At 41.9% G+C, this 19,665-nt stretch overlaps 2 protein-coding genes across 8 annotated transcripts in view; one reads left to right on the top strand and one right to left on the bottom strand.

Moving 5' to 3' along the window:
* Positions 1–304: 304 nt before the first annotated feature.
* On the bottom strand, positions 305–4,033 carry AMIGO2 (adhesion molecule with Ig like domain 2). Its single transcript, XM_043446966.1, has 2 exons — positions 3,214–4,033; positions 305–2,837 (listed from the first exon to the last, which is right to left on the bottom strand). Exons 1-2 carry the CDS (start codon positions 3,973–3,975, stop codon positions 1,209–1,211), a joined length of 2,391 nt encoding a protein of 796 aa, XP_043302901.1. The 5' UTR covers positions 3,976–4,033; the 3' UTR covers positions 305–1,208.
* PCED1B (PC-esterase domain containing 1B) overlaps positions 3,182–19,665 on the top strand; it is a 180,261-nt gene continuing 163,777 nt past the window's right edge. For 6 of the 7 annotated variants that reach the window (XR_006265421.1, XM_043446969.1, XM_043446967.1 and 3 more), the window contains exon 1: positions 3,354–3,483. The gene's annotated coding sequence lies outside the window, so the exon portion shown is untranslated. Of the gene's footprint in view, positions 3,272–3,353; positions 3,484–19,665 lie in introns of those variants that run through there. The other variant, XM_043446970.1, reaches the window with a different exon arrangement.

Genomic DNA, 19,665 nt, shown 5'->3' on the forward strand with positions numbered 1-19,665 from the left:
GGGAAGGAACCTCTGAAATCTCAGTTTCATAGCTGAGAAAACCTAGGTCCAAAGTGGGTAGTTGATTATCTCACAGTAGAGATGGGAATAAGGAGGCTCCTACATGTACCAAATTCAGAGCTTAAGTGACATTCAAACCTGGCTGAAGTGCATAATGGTATCAGGTAAAATGGGATATTGAAGGTATACACTGTGTAAGACACTCCATAGCCTTTTCTCCTCTTTAAAAAACCTCTATACTGTATAAGAAATTTGGAGAGTAATTTGCAATAGATGGTGCTTAACACAAAGCAGCACAATCAGATCAATAAAACATCTTAGATTTATATTTTTAAATAGCCAAATAAAACAGAACATCAAGTCGCAGAACACATGTATTTACATTAATTCAAATGTCCAAAGTACAATATAGTGGCATCTCTTTAACAGTTCATATAATTTGAGACTTATACACACACAAGCATATAGACAAATAACTAGTCTCCTAGAACAAAGGCTGAAGAAGTTACTCAGACATTTTGGCATTGACACCTACATATTTATGGCAACAAATGATGATGGCTTTAAACTTTCAATAAGATCTTTTGTACAAGGATAGGAGATGTACAGAATGGAAAGAAGACAGTCAAACAAATGCACCTTTACTGTACTATTTCTCTAACACCATATGCGATGTGGCACTGCTCAGCAAATTTGATCAGGACTGTCTGTTTACTCTGGTCTGCAATGATAACATGAACTGAAGTATCCCCCAAATCTAACTTTACTTTGTGCTTTATAAACAACTGCTGCTTGGTTCTTCCTTCTGCATCTTTTAAAAATGAACACTTTTCTTTAACATAACTCAACTTTGGTCCCAATAAGTTAGTAAAATCTCTAATACCTAAAATTTAGCTTTTCTTTCAAGAATCCTGAGTGAAAGGACAATGTCAGTCAGGTCGCCTCCAGGCCAGCTTTGAAATTATCAGTGGTACTAAAGATGAAGGTATTATCTAGAACTTAAGCTCTGAAATACAACTCCATCTTTCTCTGGCATGAACCTAAGTGCTTTATTACATTTCTTATGAACCAGTGAAAGAGACCCTTTGGTTTTATTTCTGAAACACAGAACAACCCCATTTCTGCCCTGCTGTTTATTCTTGCAGACCACACACAAAGTTGAGTATAAAGAGATTCAATCACTACATAGTACAAACGCAGGCACAAAATTAAGTGGACGCCACAAAGGGTGTGTCTGAAAACACTGAATTGACCGAATCTGAGTCGGATTTCACCCTCGTGGACTTTAAGATGCCCTCAGCTATGACCGTTTCACTGGGAAAGAGCCTGACCTTCCCATTCTGCCCTGTTGCAGTATCCTTCAGGGGTTCCAAAAACACTACTCTTTTCCCGGCCCCTGCCTTCCGTTCATCAGTGGGGGCCTCGCTATCAGGGCAGGGAGTGAGAATAGATGCGTGGACATTGCTTTGGTTTAGCATATTTTTTCGTCTCTTGGGTTTACACTTGCAGGGACACGGTGTCAGATAGAGGTACAGAAGTACCAAAACAATGCTGGCTACGCAGGCTGCAAGAGTGGTAAAAGCTGTGTTAAATGCCTCGTGCGCATGGGATTTGTTTATGGTGAAATTGCTCACGTTTATTGTGACATCCACAGTTTCATTTAACAGACGTTGTCGATTCATTGCAACACAGGAATACACTCCAGCATCCTCAAAACGAGGACTTTCTATAACCAGGCTTCCATTGGGAAACACATGGAAGTTTTCCATCTCTTTGTCGGGCCCCAGCACTCTGTTATCTGGACCGACCCACATGAAATCGGTATTTGCCCTACCAGTCTTGCCATCACAGTGGACCATCAGCCTTTCCCCGACCTGAGCCTCGTGAATAAAGCCCAGGGCACGGAAGGAACCATTGATGATACTGTCAGAGCAGTTCAGGAAGCTATCCTGGAGCAGAAGCACCTGATGGAAGTGCCTAGTGTCAGACCACAGGCGACAGGTATAATCATTCTTAAAATCCATCACTGAGCTGAAGTGCCTACGGTACCAAAAGATCAGCAAGGAGTAGAGGGAACAGTCACAGACAAAGGGGTTTCCATGAAGGAAGATACCTCTCAGTTGCTTTCCTGGCACTAAATTTATATGATGCATTGGCAGAGACGAGATCCGGTTATAAGAAACATCTAGAAACATCAGTTCTGCCAGCTTGAACCTTCCAACATACAAATCCATGGGAAACTGCGTGAGAAAGTTTCCACTCAAGTACAGTTTTTGCAGTTGGGAGAGCCCTCCAAACGCTGAAGAATCCAGATAGGAAATGTGATTGTTGTAAAGCAGGAGCACTTCCAGAACCTTCAGCTCTTGGAACACTGCACTTTTCACGGTCTTCAGCTTGTTGGATGACAAGTCAAGACACTTCAGATTTGGAGTGGTGGAAAAACTGTCCGTGGAAATGCTGGTGATGTTGTTGTGCCGAATAATGAGGGTGTTCAGCTTTACCAAGGATACTGGAATCCACTCAGAATCCAGAAGCCCAATTCTGTTGTAACTCAGATCCAGTCTCTTGATCAGCCTGAAAAGGTTCCCAGGCACCCTGGACAGATTTTTGTTGGTGCAGCTGACGATGTCAGTGGCACAGATGCAAGCGGTGGGGCACACCCCGGAGGCGCCTCGGCTCACAGTCACCGTGATAACCAACAAACACAGCAGTTCCTTGCAGCCCGGTCTGACAACTCCAGGCAGGGTGGGCAGTGTGTGTAAACGTAAAGACATTATGGTCGCCTCTGAGTCTCTTCCAGGCGCCTTTTCCACCAGCTCAGCCTCCCACCAGTGAACCTGGTAAACAATCAATATTTAAAGAGGGGTTTAAAAAAAAAAAAAATTCACTAGCACTAGTTAACCCTTAAGAGTAATATCTGGCTTTCTTTCCAATAACTTTTTAAAATAGGGTTTTTTCACACTGGGGAGTCTATATTTGATGCCAATTTTTCCTGGGTTATTCCTGCTTACAGGCATTTACAGTTCCACTCTATCGGCACAACCTTCTCATTATCAGAAACTCAATTGTTTTTGAAGGTGCACCCTGCGTTGTTGCGTTTGGGTTTTTTTTTTTTTTTTTTACTCTCTCCAGGAGACACAAAAATAACAAACGCGTCTTATAAACAATTACAGGGAAATACTTAGCAAGCCACCCGTCCAGAAAGCAACTCACAGAGCTGGGACGCCTCACGGGCTCCGGGGATAGGCCGCCGACGTGGTGTCTTCTGCAGGTCTGTGCGTCCGTCTGTCTCTGTCTGTCACTCCGGCATCTTAGGAGTTCCTTTCCCTTTTGCTCCCGGCGGGCGGCAGCCTCTCGCTGGCTAGCAACTTTGGTGAGTTTCAAGCCGCCGCTTCGGCGGCAGCAGCAGCAGCCCCGGCCGCAGGAAACGTCTCGACCGGCTCCGGTTGGTTCTCCCGGGCTCTCTTCATTGCTCGGCTGAAGGTACCGCCTGGGGGTTCCGGTCGTCGCGTGCACACGCGCGGGGCGCCCGGCTCCTGGAGCCGGGTCCGAGGGGCGGGGGCGCGGGAAGCGGATCGGACCCGGCCCCGCCTCTCCGCTCACGGGACGCAGCAGGGCCCCGGCTCCCCGGCGCCACCGGCCGGGTTTTATCCCCGCGCGCTCGGGGTCGGGTACGGGGCGGGGAGACCAGTCCCGCCCCTGCGCGTCCTCCTTCCAGCGTGAACCTGCTCCCGGGCTACGGGCGGGAGCCGGCTGGGCGCGCGGCGGGGTACACGCGGCGCGGGGAGGGGGCGACGGTGTAGCCAATCCGAGCGGCGGCCGGCGCACCCCCACCCCACGGCCCGGCCGCCACCCTCTTCCTGCCCCTCTGGGTCCGGGAGAGCGGCCGCGCGGCGGGGCTGGGGACCCGCACTGGAGGCCGGGCTCGCGCCCCCCGGGGTGAGGACGCCGCTCGCGCACTGCTGCCAACCGCATCCGCGAGCCCAGCCCCGACCCGCGGGCTGGTGGGTTCGAGGGAGGTTAAGAGACACGGCCAGCCCGGGAGCGAGAGGTCGCAGCCTTGAAGACCCACGTGTCGCGACCGCGTGGGTCGCGTCTTTCTCCCACCGAGTCCGCTGAGCTCCTTGACCTCTTATCGCTACCATTCTTTGGGCGAAGGCCCAGGGGCCTCGCACAGCGCTAAGTGCAGTGGGTTTTACAGGTTTGCAAAACAAACACCGAAGCCGGCTTCGGTCTCCGCCCTCATAAGCGGGGCGGGGGGTAAGCAGAAAAATCCGGCGCGTTCCCTCCGGTGCAACAGGGTCTCCTACTGGGGGGACGGAGCCACGAAAGCGCCGCGGGGACGCTGCGCACCTCCTGGGGAAGTTCGGTCCCTTTCCTAATTCGGGAGGAAGCATCAGGGATCGTGCCCCATTCGCGAAGGAGAAGCGCAGGAAAGAAGGGTTGGAGCTGACCTTCCGCCTGGAAGGCAAAGATAAGAGTATTAAGCTTAAAAGCAAACAAACAAACAAACCCCAAAGCCAGTCGTTTTTTGTTTTCTGTTTTTTCCAAAATGTGTTCGCGCCGGACGACTGATCCTGGGAGGGGTGTCTGCCGAGGTTCTTCATCCTTTCCCAAGAGGCAACCTAGGAAAGGTGCGAGACCCGGTGGACAAGGCCGGGCAAAGTGAGGGGACAGGGGGTGCAGCTGATGAGCTTTTCAATTAAAAATCCATCTTTGTTTAATTCGGAGATCAATTTTAATGATGGGGTTTAACTGAGCCAAATGACCCATTTATACATTATATCCGGATTTAAAGAACTAAATTACTGCCCTGACAAGAGATACTAACCCAAGCAGAAGGGACAGGGACATTGAAACGCACCGTATGAGAAAAAAACAGTTGGGGGCAGGGCACATAACTTGTACTTGAGAAATAGAAGCGATGACGGAGACGACCAATTCCTGGCCCCGATACACACACACTTGAGTCACCTTGAGTTTACTGCTCGTTGGTCTCTACATTGTCAATGAATGGACTCATGTGGTGGCACAGATCTGTTAGGCCAGCGTCAAACGTAAATAGAATTGTGTGCATCACTAATTTAGCTAGGCTGTTTGTGGAATGAATCTGAAATAGCCCTGGTAAATTGAGGTTTTTCAGGTGAGAGCAGCTTGATTCAGATTAGTTTTCTGAAAAGTTGAAGTTTATCATAATACAGTCTGAAATGCTTCAGGAAACATTTCTTACTGCAAGTTCCCAGGGGAAAGGCGGAGATTGAGATTTTCTAAAGTTTAGGCCACATTTCTTTGGGTTCTCAAAAAAAAAAAAACAGTGTCCAGGGCTTCATTTTTACAGTTAGAATGATTAACACAGAGAAATAGATTAAAATTACCCAGAGGAACACTTTTTAAACGACTAATAGATGACCACGCTTTTGCAGTATTTTACCAAATAACATCCTATTCAAAGGGGAAAAAAATGAAGATGGGAGAAAGACCTGTATTTCAAACAAAAATGGTCTAAAAAGAAAAGTAGCTTTTGAAAATGGAAGCAGAATGTTATGTTATTAGGGCTGCAGGCACATCTTAGAAACTTTGTGCAAAGATTACACAGCCTAAATAAACTAAATGCACTGAGAATCCCCAGGCAAGTTTATTTACCCATTTGAAGACCTGATTTTGGGGATTCTGCACATTTACCAAGAGGAAAAGCGTTTTGAAAAGGGTGGGTTTACTTGACTTGGTGAGAGAAGGCCAACAGTTGATCTTAATGATGGTATAAGGTGGGACCTTCCTTTGTGGAGGATAACTTATCTTTCTGGAATCCCTTCTTCTACCAGATCCACCCTTTCCACTAGAAGGTATATTCCACAAGGGTGAAATGTTTTATCTTGAACACTGCTCTGTTCTTAGTTTCTAGAACTGTGCTTGCCACTTACTTGTCTTTGAAGGAATTTTTGATGAATTGACTGGTGAATGAGGAACCTATCTCAGGCAGTGTGAATCTACTCATTGCCCTCCTACTGTCTATACTTCAGATGCTCGTAAAGAGAGGGAAAGGGGAGCCCTGTGAACATTATTTGAGTCCTGGATCCAGTAGTGCCTGAAGGCCACTGAACAATTTTATTTCCCTTCTAATTACATTCTATACCCACATCCCTTTTTCTTTTTCCTTTCTTATTCTTCCTGTTCTTCTTCCTCAATTATTTTGAGTTGCGTTTCATGTCACTTGAAACAAGAATCCTAGTATATGTGATAGTAATAATAAACAAGTATGTATTGAGCTATTACTATGTGTCAGATATGAGCTCTGTGTTTTATATGCGTTATTTCATTTATTGCTCAGCAAAACCCTGTGATATTGTATAATCCTATAACTCAGATGGTAAACAACTGTGTTCCAAATTATTTGAAAATGGAATGGGACAAAATTAGCTTGAGGCTCCATTTGAAGTATTTAGATTAAACCAAAAGAGATGTTTTTGACAGGGTGGTTCCAGCTTAGAATGGGTTGCCAAGACAGATGGTTGAGTTGCCTTCTCAGGAGTTTAAAATAGGACGGATAGATATTTCTCTGGTCTTTTCTACATGGCACAATCTATCAGTTTTTTGTTTTTTGTTTGTTTTGTTTTGTTTTTGACCAGTAATGACTCCAGGATAGGAGAAAGTGGGTTGACATTTGATGGGATTCTGAATCTAGCCTGTGTGGTCCTTTGGCTGGGGTTGGAAGTAACTCCTGCCTGGGGGCAGGGATTTGAGTAAATGAAATCTCAGGGGTCTTCTAGCCCTGTGATTTCTAGAATTTCTCAGGTTGTAATCAAAGACTTATGGAATTAGAGCTAGGAGACAAAAAATTGTTATAGGGCTAATTTGATAATTTGGAGTCATTTTTACTAATGAACACTTTGATAGAACTTTATATGCTATGAGGGGCTTTCACATTCTGTATCTCATTTAATTCCAGCACACATCCTGTGATCAGGTATAGCTGGGACTCTAAGCTAAAGTTGCCTCTTTTTTTACTTCCCTGGTGATGACGTGGTTAAGACTGTGTCTTCCAATCCGGGGGGTGTGGGTTTGATCGCTGGTCAGGGAACTAAGATCCCATATGCTGCCTGGTGTGGCCTAAAAGTTAAAATAATAATAATAGAGTTACCTCTTTTTCTTTTTAACCTGAGAGTACTTTTGAGTGGTTTTCAGGGACAGCTCATGAGAGTATCTAGCTCTGCAGGGGCCTGATTGTAGCAAGTGGAAGCTTTCTGCTGAAAGTACACTCTAGGGACAGCCCTCTTGGTAGGGATTTTGCAACGTGACTGCAGCTTAGGTCACAGAAAACACATAACGTTGCCCACCAGCTCTGCAAGTGCACTCCGCTCCACAACCTTTTGGCCTGCTCCAGTTGGTTTTTGTAAATTCTCCAAGATTTATGATTGAACCAGATCTTGAACCTAATACTATGCTTCTGGCTGTATGCAGATTCAAGCTCCAACCCCTGTGCTCTGAACTGCAGGTGGCATGGGTCACCTTGTGGCTGGGTTCTTTGGATCTCCCTAAGCTAGTAATCGGGCAGGGAGTGGGGATGGAACATGCAGCAAGTACCCACATGCCTTCCCCAGGGAAAGCCCATGTGGGGCAACTATTTAAGCAATCACCACTTACCCATTTGCTCCTCCCTTTATTTGGGGGGTGGGGGGCTCAGGTGGGGACAGGTTGCAAAGCATGCAGGATCTTATTTCCCCAACCAGGGATCAAACCCATGCCCCTTGCAGTGAAAGCACAGAGTCCCAACCACTGAACCACCACTCCCCCCCAACCCCCATCTGTTCTATCGCCTGTCTTCACTGACATGGACTGGATAGAATTTTTATTGTTGTTGATGTTGTTTTTCATTTAGTTGAGATAAAAGTTGCATAAGCAAAATTCATCATTTTGACCATTCGAAAATATACTGTTATTTGTTTAACAGTGTCTAACTCTAGAATAATTCCATTACTCCCGAAAGGAATCCCTGGACCCAGTAAGCGGTGACTCCCATTTCCCTCCTCCCAGCCCCTGGCAACCACTAATTTACTTTCTGTCACCATGGATTTGCCTATTCTGAACATTTCGCATAAATGGAATCATACAAGATGTGGCCTTTGTGTCTGGCTTCGTTCACTTAGCATACTGTTTTCAAGTTTGGATGGGCTATTCTAGGGAAAGGTTGTAGAACCAGTTGGGATCATCCCTTTGAACGTCATACATAGTTGATTTTGTTGCACTTGAGCTTACACATGGGCCATCTGCTCCTGCTATTGTCAACCTTGAGACCCAAAGTTCTACTTATTCAGAGTCTTCAATTATGAAAGTATCAAGCCCCTGTGTGATTACAGAAAACTAGCAGCTTTCTGAGTTGAGAAAATCTAAGTTCTAGTCCTGGGCAAAAATGCTTTAATCTCTCCATAAAACCTAAGAATCAATTAAGGACATGACAAAAATGACTTCTTAGGTTCCTTTTAACTTCAAAACATGAGTTTGATTTTCTGATCTGCTGTTGCCCAGGCCCCAGGAAGACAGATGATTAGAACAGAGGTACTAACCAGTTAGAGCCCATCTGGGTTTTGTTCCTTCCTCTGGGTCAGTTATCATTGCACTGGGTAGACACAAACTCCCCTTTTTCTCCAGTGATGTCAGTCATTGCTATTTCAGGAAAAGTAACTGAGAGCAAGTTGCCTATAGTCAAATACATCACTTTAATTTATTAAGTATTCGATCACAAAGGGGCAGCATCATTTCTCAAAGGAAAAAAAAAACAAAGATTCATCCTTAATATCCAACTAGGATGTAGGTGAATAAATGATTGTGCATCCATCCGGCATTGTGCTGTATTGTCATTAAAAATAACATAACAGAGAAATATCTCTTGTGACATAACAAAAAATTACCAAAAAGTGTTCTTCCACTTTTTACAAAAGAAAATATACATGTATATGAATTATCCATATGTATAGAAGATCGTCTGAAAGAGTATATACTTATAACAGTGGTTTTAAATTTTTTCTTCTCTTATCTGCATTTTCTATTTCTCTGCAATGCTTTTGTGATAAGAAAAATTACAGTGAGAACTTATCATTGTTTCAGGTTATTGACGATTAAGTCATGTGCATCAGTATTTCTTCTTTGTGACTCTGACTTAATATTCAGCAACTCTAGTTTCCCTAGTGGCTCAGACGGGAAAGAATGTGCCTGTAATGCAGGACACCTAGGTTCAAACCTTGGGTTGGGAAGATTCCCTGGAGGAAGAAATGGCAACCCACTCCAGTATTCTTGCCTGGAGAATCCCATGGACAGAGGGGCCTGGCGGGCTGCAGTCTATGGGGTCGCAAAGAGCTGGACACGACTGAGCGACTAACAGTTCAGTTTCAGAGAGCGAACACTCTTCTGACTTCTCAGGCAGGAAGTGACTCTGATTTCCCCTGATTTGAGGTGCTATAATTGCTGTCCCCTCTTAGCACAGCTGTCATTTATCTGGCAAATATTTCCTGAGCGCCTGCTAAGTGCTGGGTGTTGTCTGTTAATCTGAGAATTTTAGCAATACATGCGAGCTGCTGTAGCTCACAAGCCACGTTAGGATTAGGCACATGTAGTCACTTATTTCTTATTGGCCAGTCATCCCCATTCCCAGGTTTGCAATTCAGCATTCTTGGTTGTATCAACTCCCAGCAGCTGTGAATCCTTTCCTCTCATAACACATTCCTAGACCAGCCTTTGGAAGGGAGCCTGGTCCCCTGCCCTGAAAACACAGCACTGGTTTTTCATTGAGAAACAAAAATAAAAGTAGCAACTAAGAACCTTTCTTCCTCATCCTATGTACTCTTCATCCTATGTACTCCTTGTAGAAAAAGTGGAAGATACAGAAAAACTGTGAAGAATCAAGAGAATGTCATTTATAATCTTCTGTGTTCAATCACTCAACCGTGTCTGATTCTTTGTGGCCCCATGGACTGTAGCCCACCAGGCTCCTCTGTCCATGGAATTCTCCAGGCAAGAATACTGGAACAGGTTGTCATTTCCTACTCCAGGGGATCTTCCTGACCAAGATATCAAACCTGTGTCTCTTGGGTCTTCTGCATTGGCAGGTGGGTTTTTTACCACTAGTGCTACCTGGGGAGCCCATTTATAATCTTACTGGTAACTTTATTTCTGCTGAAAGAATAAATTCATTTGTTGTGGGGAACCTGAGAAGGTTGCAAAAGGATGATTTTCTCTTTGTCATAATTATATAACAAGAGAAATAAACAGACCTTTTTTTTTTTTTCTTCTTTTTTTTAATACTCTGAATTCTCAGCCTTAGGAATGAAATAAGCCGATGAAAATTTGCTTTATAAAATTCAGTCTTAAAGCCATGCATCTAGCATTATGGTTCCTTTTATGATTTTGGTTGTAAATGGTAGGTGCTCTAGTTTTCATTTGCTTATTATTAGCCTGAAGGGATCATCTAATTGAATTCTTAAATGCTGTTATATTTCTCAAAACTGGGGCTAATTTTATCTCTCTGAAAAATATGGATAATTTTTAACAAACTCAGTTTAGAGAACTACATGAAGCATTCAGAATCCAATTTTATATCTTTTAAAAAAACATGATTTCCTGTAGCAGTAATTAATTTATCATACCTTTGTAAAGGTGATATATGATTATTCAAGGAACTATCTGATTGGAAGCAATCATTATTTGCTAGTCAACATTTACACAAAATAGAGTAAAATAAAATTGAGAGAATATAATAAACACTCTATTATATAACCAGCAAATACAAGGCCCTCTGTGGTGGATGCTCCATGAGTAATAATTGGCTCTGGAACTCTGACCTTTTGGTCTGTGCTAGTGGAAAAAAAAAAAAAAATAGCATTTAAATGGAGGAAGACAGAAGGACCTCTGGAAAGATCCAAGGAAGCGGGTTTGATAATAAGACCAAACATTCATTCTCAGTGTCTACCAGGCTTCTCATTTAATTCTTACAAAGATCCTACAAAATGACCATTAACATCCCCATCTTCTAAGGAGGGCAGTAGAGCTTAGCTGGTTTATCTAACTTGCCCAAGATTACTGGTCAAACCAGATCTCTTACCCAAGTCTGTCCCACTCTGATCTCAACCATTAGCTCTGATACTTCCTGTTAGGGAGTAGAATGGTCAGCCATAATTTAAATTCCATTCAGCAAATATTGTTAGTTCTGGCCACATTCCCAGACCCATGATATGGTTGCTCTCCTCTAGGAATTTGTAGTGTTATTAGAATAATTGTAGGATATAAGACAGTATATAATTCAATTTCAAATTGGATATAACCAAGAGCTAAAATATTCGCAACAGAAAATATGTACTTTGGGCATTGAAAATTCCAGTACAAGCAAAATTTTAGGTCTTACTCGTTTCTTCTAATTATAAGTCAATCATTTCTTGGTTGACTAAGTAGCTGATTCAACAAACTGAATTGGATGCACACAAAAACATAATTTAGAAGAAACTATTTGAGTGGTCAGGGATGAAAATGATCTCTCAGAATAAAGCAATGATAGTGTGAATCCTTGGAAAAGGAAATGGCAACCCACTCCAGTATTCTTGCCTGGGAAATCCCATGGACAGAAGAGCCAAGCGGGCTACAGTCCATGGGGTCACAAGAGTCGAACACAATTTAGTGACTAAACAACAGTATGAATCCTGGCTCATTTTATCCACGGCATTCACAATGGAGAATTATAAGCCAGAAAAGTAGTCTCTCTTTCCTGGCACATGCAAATGGTCTGAAACATCCTCTAACTGTATGCCAAATGACAATGTGTAAAAAGGGGGGGGGGGGGGGAGGTGCGCAATAATGGTGAAATTGAGCATTGAATAAAGACTCGAATCCCCGGGTTCTGGTGCCAGACTTAACATTTATTAAATGTGTGGTCTTAGGGAACTGACCAAGTCTTTCAGATTCTCAACCCTCCCACTTGTGAAATGGAAATGCAGTACCCATGTATACTCTATTTGATTTCACAAGATTGATGGAGATGAGACATGTGAAAAGTGCTTTGGGAGCTCTAAAGCTGTAAAAGGGTATTAGAGTGAGTCCTATGCGTGTGTTCTTCATCCTTATTGCCCTTGTGCCTTGGATGTGATCTGACACAGCACAGATGTTTAACAAATGTTTGTTGAACCCAGTGGAACCGAAGCCAGGTTTATGTACAAAATAAACAGAGCTGGAGAGGTATCACACCACAGTGATGTTTGGACTAAGTATGTGGCTCCCCTGAGCCAGGCTGTATCGGAGCACAGCGGGTCCTCATTTGGTCCTCGTTTGGAGAACCTGCTGTTGGCTCAGCCCTGCCTTCCTCTCCACGGAGCTCCCAGCTGCTGCAGATGGGAACGAGCCACCAGCCTGCATGCCTGGGCCGCCCAAAGCCCCAGGGGACTTGAAGCTGGCAGGTTACGGAGGGCATCCTGGGTGAAGACCTTTAGTTAGGAGAGATGACTGGCAATGTCAGTGACACAGTGGAGAGTCCCCAGAGGGGTTCTGAACTATAGGGAAAAACAAAATTAAAAAAACAATAATCATCACTCTCCAGAGAGCAGTTTTGACGTGCTGCTGCTTGCCTCCTGCATTGTGATAGAAATGCACAGTAGGAGACCAAGGAAGGCTTGTGTAGGAGAGGTGATGTGCAAATCTGAACAAGTTGCTGGAGGATGAGTCTGCTCACTGACATTTCCTCCTTTGGAGAAACAGCTAGATGATGGAAAAACAAACTAGGGTGGCAGCTGTCCACATTGATCTCCAAAGTGGAATTTTTCACTTATTCAATGATATTTATTAGAATTTATGGACATCTGAATTCCTCTTTCCTAAATCCCCTTTTCTGGGAAGGTGCTGAGAACCTTAATTCTGTTTTCATAAGCAGAATAATATTGACCTGATCGATATCATATGTGTTTGTTTGCTTGTCGGAGGATGAAATGGTTTGAATGGCATCTGACTCAGTGGACATGAGTTTGAGCAAACTCAGGGAGATAGTAAAGCACAGGGAAGCCTGGTGTGCTGGAGTTCATGGGGTTGCAAAGAGTTGGAAACAACTTACCAGCTGAACAACAACAGGGTATGTCTAGGAGGAAAGCTCAATAGTGGCTTCTCCAGGTAGACTACCTTGATAATATCAACATACTCCAAGATGTTAGCTTCAAGCTTGATATTTTTAATGCCCCTGCGTTAATTTGATGTGTGGAGAATAGCTTATAACATAAGCCAAAAGAACACCTATCTATGAATTTAAAGCAAACATCCAGTGGATCAGAACTCTGCCTGTTAGAAAGCTTTGGAAAGCCAAGTTTATAATCACAAACAAATTTGCTGAGGGTGAAATAATAGAGAAGTGTAGTTAGTTTGATGAGTTTAATGTTGAGTGATACCAAATGATTATAGCATAACAAACCTCTTGCCCTAAGAGAGGTATGTCTGTTAACATGACCACATATTCAGGTTGGCTGGACACAACACTGTCATTCCTGGGCAGGCTGCTGAAGCCATTAATCAGTGAAATCTTCAATTACACAAGAAATACAGTGGCATCATGATGCTGCCCCAATCAGAAAATTACTCCTTCTATTAAAGACAATCTCTTCCTCTTTCTTCAACAATATGATAATAACAGAGTAGCAAAAGCAGAACAACATCATAAAGAAGGCAGAGTGGTGATCGTGCAGAAGAGAGGCAGATGGACAGAGAACACAGAACTCTTATCAGAAAGAGTTCTCAGAAAGCTACGGAACTACCTGGAGGAAAAAAAAAGTCAGTCTCCAGAAATAATCCTGAGAAGCAGACATTTTGCAGAACCTCAATAAAACACAATGCTACATCATGTCTATTGAAAGTAAACTGAATAATTACACACGCAGAAACTGAGGTCTGTCCAACAATTTTGGAGAAAGAAAGTTCCCGCAAAGACAGTTTGAGATAAGAATCGTGTAGCTCACAGAGAAGAGGATTAACAAAACAGGGGCAGAGTCCCCCAAATCAAAGAACAGAACATGTACCAGCACCCACTAGGTCCCGTGTTCCCTTCTAGTCACTAACTGCCCAGTGATAACCACTCTCATGACTTCTGGATTTGTTCTGCCTGTTACAACACATTATATACATGAAATATATGCTCTTCTTGTCTGGCTCTTATTGCTCAACTCTGTGCTTGAGAGTTTCATCCATATTTTTGAATGTTCAGTTCAGTTCAGCTCAGTTCAGTCGCTCAGTTGTGTCTGACTCTTTGTGACCCCATGAACCGCAGCACACCGGGCCTCCCTGTCTATCATGAACTCCCAGAGTTTACCCAAACCCATGTCCATTGAGTCGATGATGCCATTCAACTATCTCATCCTCTGTCGTCCCCTTCTCCTCCTGCCCTCAATCTTTCCCAGCATCAGGGTCTTTTCCAATGAGTCCTCTCTTCACATGAGATGGCCAAAGTTGGAGTTTCAGCTTCAGCATCAGTCTTTCCACTGAACACCCAGGATTGATCTCCTTTAGGGTGGACTGGTTGGATCTCCTTGCAGTCCAAGGCACTCTCAAGAGTCTTCTCCAACACCACAGTTCAAAAGCATCAATTCTTCGGCACTCAGCTTTCTTAATAGTCCAACTCTCACATCCATACATGACCACTGGAAAAACCATAGCCTTGACTAGACAGACATTTGTTGGCAAAGTGATGTCTCTGCTTTTTAATATGCTGTCTAGGTTGGCCATAACTTTCCTTCCAAGGAGTAAGCATCTTTTAATTTTAATTTGCAGTCACCATCTGCAGTGATTTTGGAGCCCAGAAAAATAAAGTCAGCCACTATTTCCACTGTTTCCCCATCTATTTCCCATGAAGTGATGCCATGATCTTAGTTTTCTGAATGTTGAGCTTTAAGCCAACTTTTTCACTCTCCTCTTTCACTTTCATCAAGAGGCTCTTTAGTTCTTCTTCACTTTCTGCCATAAGGGTGGTGTCATCTGCATATCTGAGGTTATTGATTTTTTTTCTGGCAATCTTGATTTCAGCTTGTGCTTCCTCCAGCCCAGCGTTTCTCATGATGTACTCTGCATATAAGTTAAATAAGCAGGGTGACAGTATACAGCCTTGACGTCCTCCTTTTCCTATTTGGAACCAGTCTGTTGTTCCATGTCCAGTTCTACCTGTTGCTTCCTGACCTGCTTACAGGTTTCTCAAGAGGCAGGTCAGGTGGTCTGGTATGCCCATCTCTTTCAGAATCTTTAGTTTATTGTGATCCACACAGTCAAAGGCTTTGGCATAGTCCATAAAGCAGAAATAGATGTTTTTCTGGAACTCTCTTGCTTTTTTGATGATCCAGCAGATGTTGGCAATTTGATCTCTGGTTCCTCTGCCTTTTCTAAAACCAGCTTGAACATCTGGAAGTTCACAGTTTATGTATTGCTTAAGCCTGGCTTGGAGAATTTTAAGCATTACTTTACTAGAGTGTGAGATGAGTGCAATTGTGTGGTAGTTTGAACATTCTTTGACATTGCCTTTCTTTGGGATTGGAATGAAAGCTGACCTTTATTCCACTGTGTGACTCACATTTTACTTCCTATTTTAAAAAGCATTGCCTAGTCCAAGTTTATGAAAATGTTTCCATCTAAAAGGGTATTGTTTTATCTTTCAGTTTATCTCTCCAATCTGATATTGCTATGGTCTGAATATCTGTATTCTGCCCTGAACTCATATGTTGAAATCTTAATCCCCAAGGTAGTGGTATTAAGAGGTGGGGCATTGCAGAGATGATTAGTTCATAAGGGCAGAACCCTCCTGAATGAGATTAAACTCAGGAGAGATCCTCTTCTGCCAGGTGGGATCATAGCAACAAAACATCATCCATGAATGAGGAAGCAGACCCTCACCAGATGTCAAAATTTATGGTATTTTTGTTATAGCAACCTAAAAGGACTAAGACACATCTGGAATTGATTCTTGTGTATAATGTGAAGTAGAAGTCAATAAACATTTTTTTCCATATGGATATCCAACTGACCCAGCATGATTTATTGAAAAGACCCTTTTCCCTACAGAATTTCATGGCCATTTTGTCATAAATCATGTGATCATATATATGTGGCTCTGTTCTATTGGACAGTTATCTGTTCTTATACTAGTATCACACAGTTTTGATTATCCATAGCTTTATAATAATAGTTCCTGCTATAGTGTGAGTCCTTCATATTTATTCTTCTTTAAGAAAAGCTTGTCTTTTCTTGGCCTTTGCATTTCCGTATGAATTTTAGAATTGATTTGTATTGATTTGTACATTGCTGGGAAAAAAAATAATCCCACATCTTGGATTTTGGTTGAGATTGCATGGAAGTATATAATAATCTAAAGAAAACTTATATCTTTGTAGTACTGAGTCATCCAATCCATAACAAGTCCACTTGTTTAGCTTTCCTTTATTTTTTCCCAATAAAATTTTGTAATTGTTAGTCCTGTACATCTTCAATTAGATTTATTTCTAAGTGTTTGAGTTTTGGGATACTATTATGAATGTTTTATTTTCTATTTGTTTATTGCCAGTATACACAAATAAATATGACTTATGTCATAGCTCAGATTGCTAAATAAAATACCATAAACTGGTGGCTTATGAAAGTGAAAGTCACTCAGTTGTGTCCGATTCTTTGTGACCTCATGGACTATACAGTCCATGGAATTCTCCAGGCCAGAACACTGGCGTGGGTAGCCTATCCCTTCTCTAGCAGATCTTCCCGACCCAGGAACTGAACCAGGGTCTCCTGCATTGTAGGCAGATTCTTTACCCACTGAGCTATAAATGTATAACATAAATTTATATCTCACAGTTCTAGAAGCTGAAAAGTCCAAGATCAAGGTACCGGCAGATTTGGTGTCTGGTGAGGGCTATCTTCTTCATACATACACAGTGGCTTTTTTCTGTGTTCTCACGTGGTAGAGGGGTCAGGGATCCCTCTGGACACTTTTGTAAGGGCACTAATCCCACTCATGGGGTCAGAGCCCAAAGACTCCATCTCCGAATATCTTCATCGTTGAAGTTAGGATTTCAAAACACGAATTTTGGAGGGAACACAAACATTCATTCTACAGCAGCTAATTTTTGCATGTTGATTTTATATCCAGTGTCCTTCTTATATTCTCTTATTATTTCTAAGAATTTATCTATAAATTCTTTAGAAATTTTCTATGTACATGATCTTATTGTCTAAAAATGACAGTTTCATTTCTTCCTTTTCAGTCTCCATGATTTTTATTTCTTCCCCTTCCCTTTTGTGGGCTTCCCTTGTGGCTCAGCTGGTAAAGAATCTGCCTGCAATGTGGGAGACTGGGTTTCAATCCCGGGGTTGGGAAGATCCCCTGGAGAAGGCAAAGGCTACTCACCCCAGTGTTCTGGCCTGGAGAATTCTATGGACTGTATAGTCCAAGGGATCGCAAAGAGTCAGACATGACTGAGCCACTTTCACTTTCACTTGCCTTTTGCTCTGGCTAGACCTCTAGTTATTTGTTGTTTTGTTTTGTGAGTTGCTAAATTGTGTCTGACTCTTTGTGAGCCCATGTGTTGTAGCCCACCAGGTGCCTCTGTCCTGGGGATTCTCCAGGCAAGAATACTGGAGTGGGTTGCCGTTCCATTCTCCAGGGGATCTTCCTGACCCAGGGATTGAATTCTCATCTCCTGCAATGGCAGGCTGACTCTTTACCACTGAACCACCAGGGAAGCCCAGTTACAATGTGGGCATGCTTAACCCAGTCCCAGCATTAAGGAGAAGATTTCAGTATTCTACCAGTGAGAATGATGTTTGCTGTGGGTAATTTGTAGATATTCTTTATCACATTAAGGAAGTTCTATTCTTGGTTGGCTAAAAATGTTTATCACAAGTGAATGTTGAATTAATTTATTTAAAACTTTTTCTGCATTCAGGATGATTATGTGATTTTACTCTTTTTGTGAATGTGGTTAACTAAGTTTATGATTTTTAAATGTCAAACCTACTTGCAAACCCAGACTAAACAGCGCTCAGCTTACTATATCACTGGATTTTATTTCCTAATATTTTGTTAAGAATTTTTCAACAATGTTTATGAGAAGGGTCGGTTTGCAATTTTCTCAGAATGCTTATCAGAGTTTTTAAATCAAGTTTATGCTATTTTTTTTTTAAAGTCTGAGAAGTTTTGCTTCTGTTTAAATTATATAAGGGTTATTTTTCCTTAAATTTTCAGAAAATTCATTGATAAGCTCTCTAGGCCTAGATTTTTCTTTGGGGAAAGGCTTTTAAATAATGGGTTCAAATTTTTAAAACATACACAGAGCTAGTCATATATTCTTTTTCTCTCAGCTTTGGAAAGTTGTGTTTTTTAACAAATTTGTCTATATCACCCAAATTGTCAAGTTTTTCTGAATAAAGTTATTTTTAGCATGCTTTTATTGTGCCATCTATAGTGATAGCTCCCTTTCATTGCTGTCGTTGCTGATTTTTGGGTTTCTTTTTACTTTTCTTGATCAGTCTTGGTTTTATTACATTTGCTAATCTTTTCAAAACCAATTTTTGAGTTTGTTGATTTTCTGTATTATATATGTTGGATTATTATTTCCTTGATTTGGTTTTTATCTCTATCATTTATTTCCTTAGGTTTGACTGCTACTCTTTTTCTAGTTTATTGAGATTAATACATAAATAAGTTGGGTTTTTTCTGTTTCCATCATTAATCTCTAGTTCAATTCAAGGTGGTCAGAGAAGGTATTATTAAATATTTCAACATTTTGAAATTGCTGAGACTATTGTTCATTGGAAGGACTGATGTTGAAGCTGAAACTCCAATACTTTGGCCACCTGATGTGAAGAGCTGACTTACTGGAAAAGACCCTGATGCTAGGAAAGATTGAGGGCAGGAGGAGAAGGGGATGACAGAAGATGAGATGGTTGGATGGCATCACTGACTCAATGGACATGGGTTTGGGCGGACTCTGGGAGTTGGTGATGGGCAGGGAGGCCTGGCGTGCTGCGGTTCATGGGTTTGCAAAGAGTCAGACATGACTGAGCGACTGAACTTATATTACAATACATTGGTTTTAATAAATGTCCTATGTACACTTGAAATGCATATGAAACGGTCATTAGTAGGTGTAATTTTATGTGCAAAGCAATTAAATCAGGTTTGCTAATTATACTGTTATTATCTTCTATATCCTTACTGATTTTTTATTTTTAGCTTATTCTACCAGCTGTTGAGAAAGTTATGCTAATACTGCCCATTGTGATTGTTGATTTTCATTTTTCCTTTTCATTCTGTCCATTTTGGTTTGATTTATTTCGAAACAATGCTATTGGGTGTATAGAATCTTAGGACTTTAATATCTTCCTATTGGACTGACCTCTCTTTATCTCTGGTAATATTTCTTGCTTTGAAGTTCACATTGCCTGATACTGGTAGATTTATATAATTATTTTCGTTGTTGTTAGTGTTGCATGATATATTTATCTTTCCTTTTACATTAAACATTTCTTTGTTAATATATTTAAAGCATGCAGTTGGGTTTTTTAAACCTAGTCTGAAAGTCATAGTCTTTTACTTCAAATTTAGTTCAGTTACATTCCTTGTAGTTGCTGGCATAATTAGGTTCTAGATATTATCTTATTTTTCATTTTCTATTA

This window comes from Cervus canadensis, chromosome 25 (genome assembly GCF_019320065.1).
Source record: "Cervus canadensis isolate Bull #8, Minnesota chromosome 25, ASM1932006v1, whole genome shotgun sequence".
Taxonomy (NCBI): Eukaryota; Metazoa; Chordata; class Mammalia; order Artiodactyla; family Cervidae; genus Cervus; species Cervus canadensis.

Bases quoted from the DNA above. Each gene is read 5' to 3' on its own strand.
- AMIGO2 (XM_043446966.1), bottom strand. From the start codon at position 3,975: ATGCGGTTGGCAGCAGTGCGCGAGCGGCGTCCTCACCCCGGGGGGCGC. The intron at 2,838-3,213 runs GTGAGTTGCTTT...ATTGTTTACCAG, and splicing joins CCGTGAGGCGTCCCAGCTCT to GTTCACTGGTGGGAGGCTGA.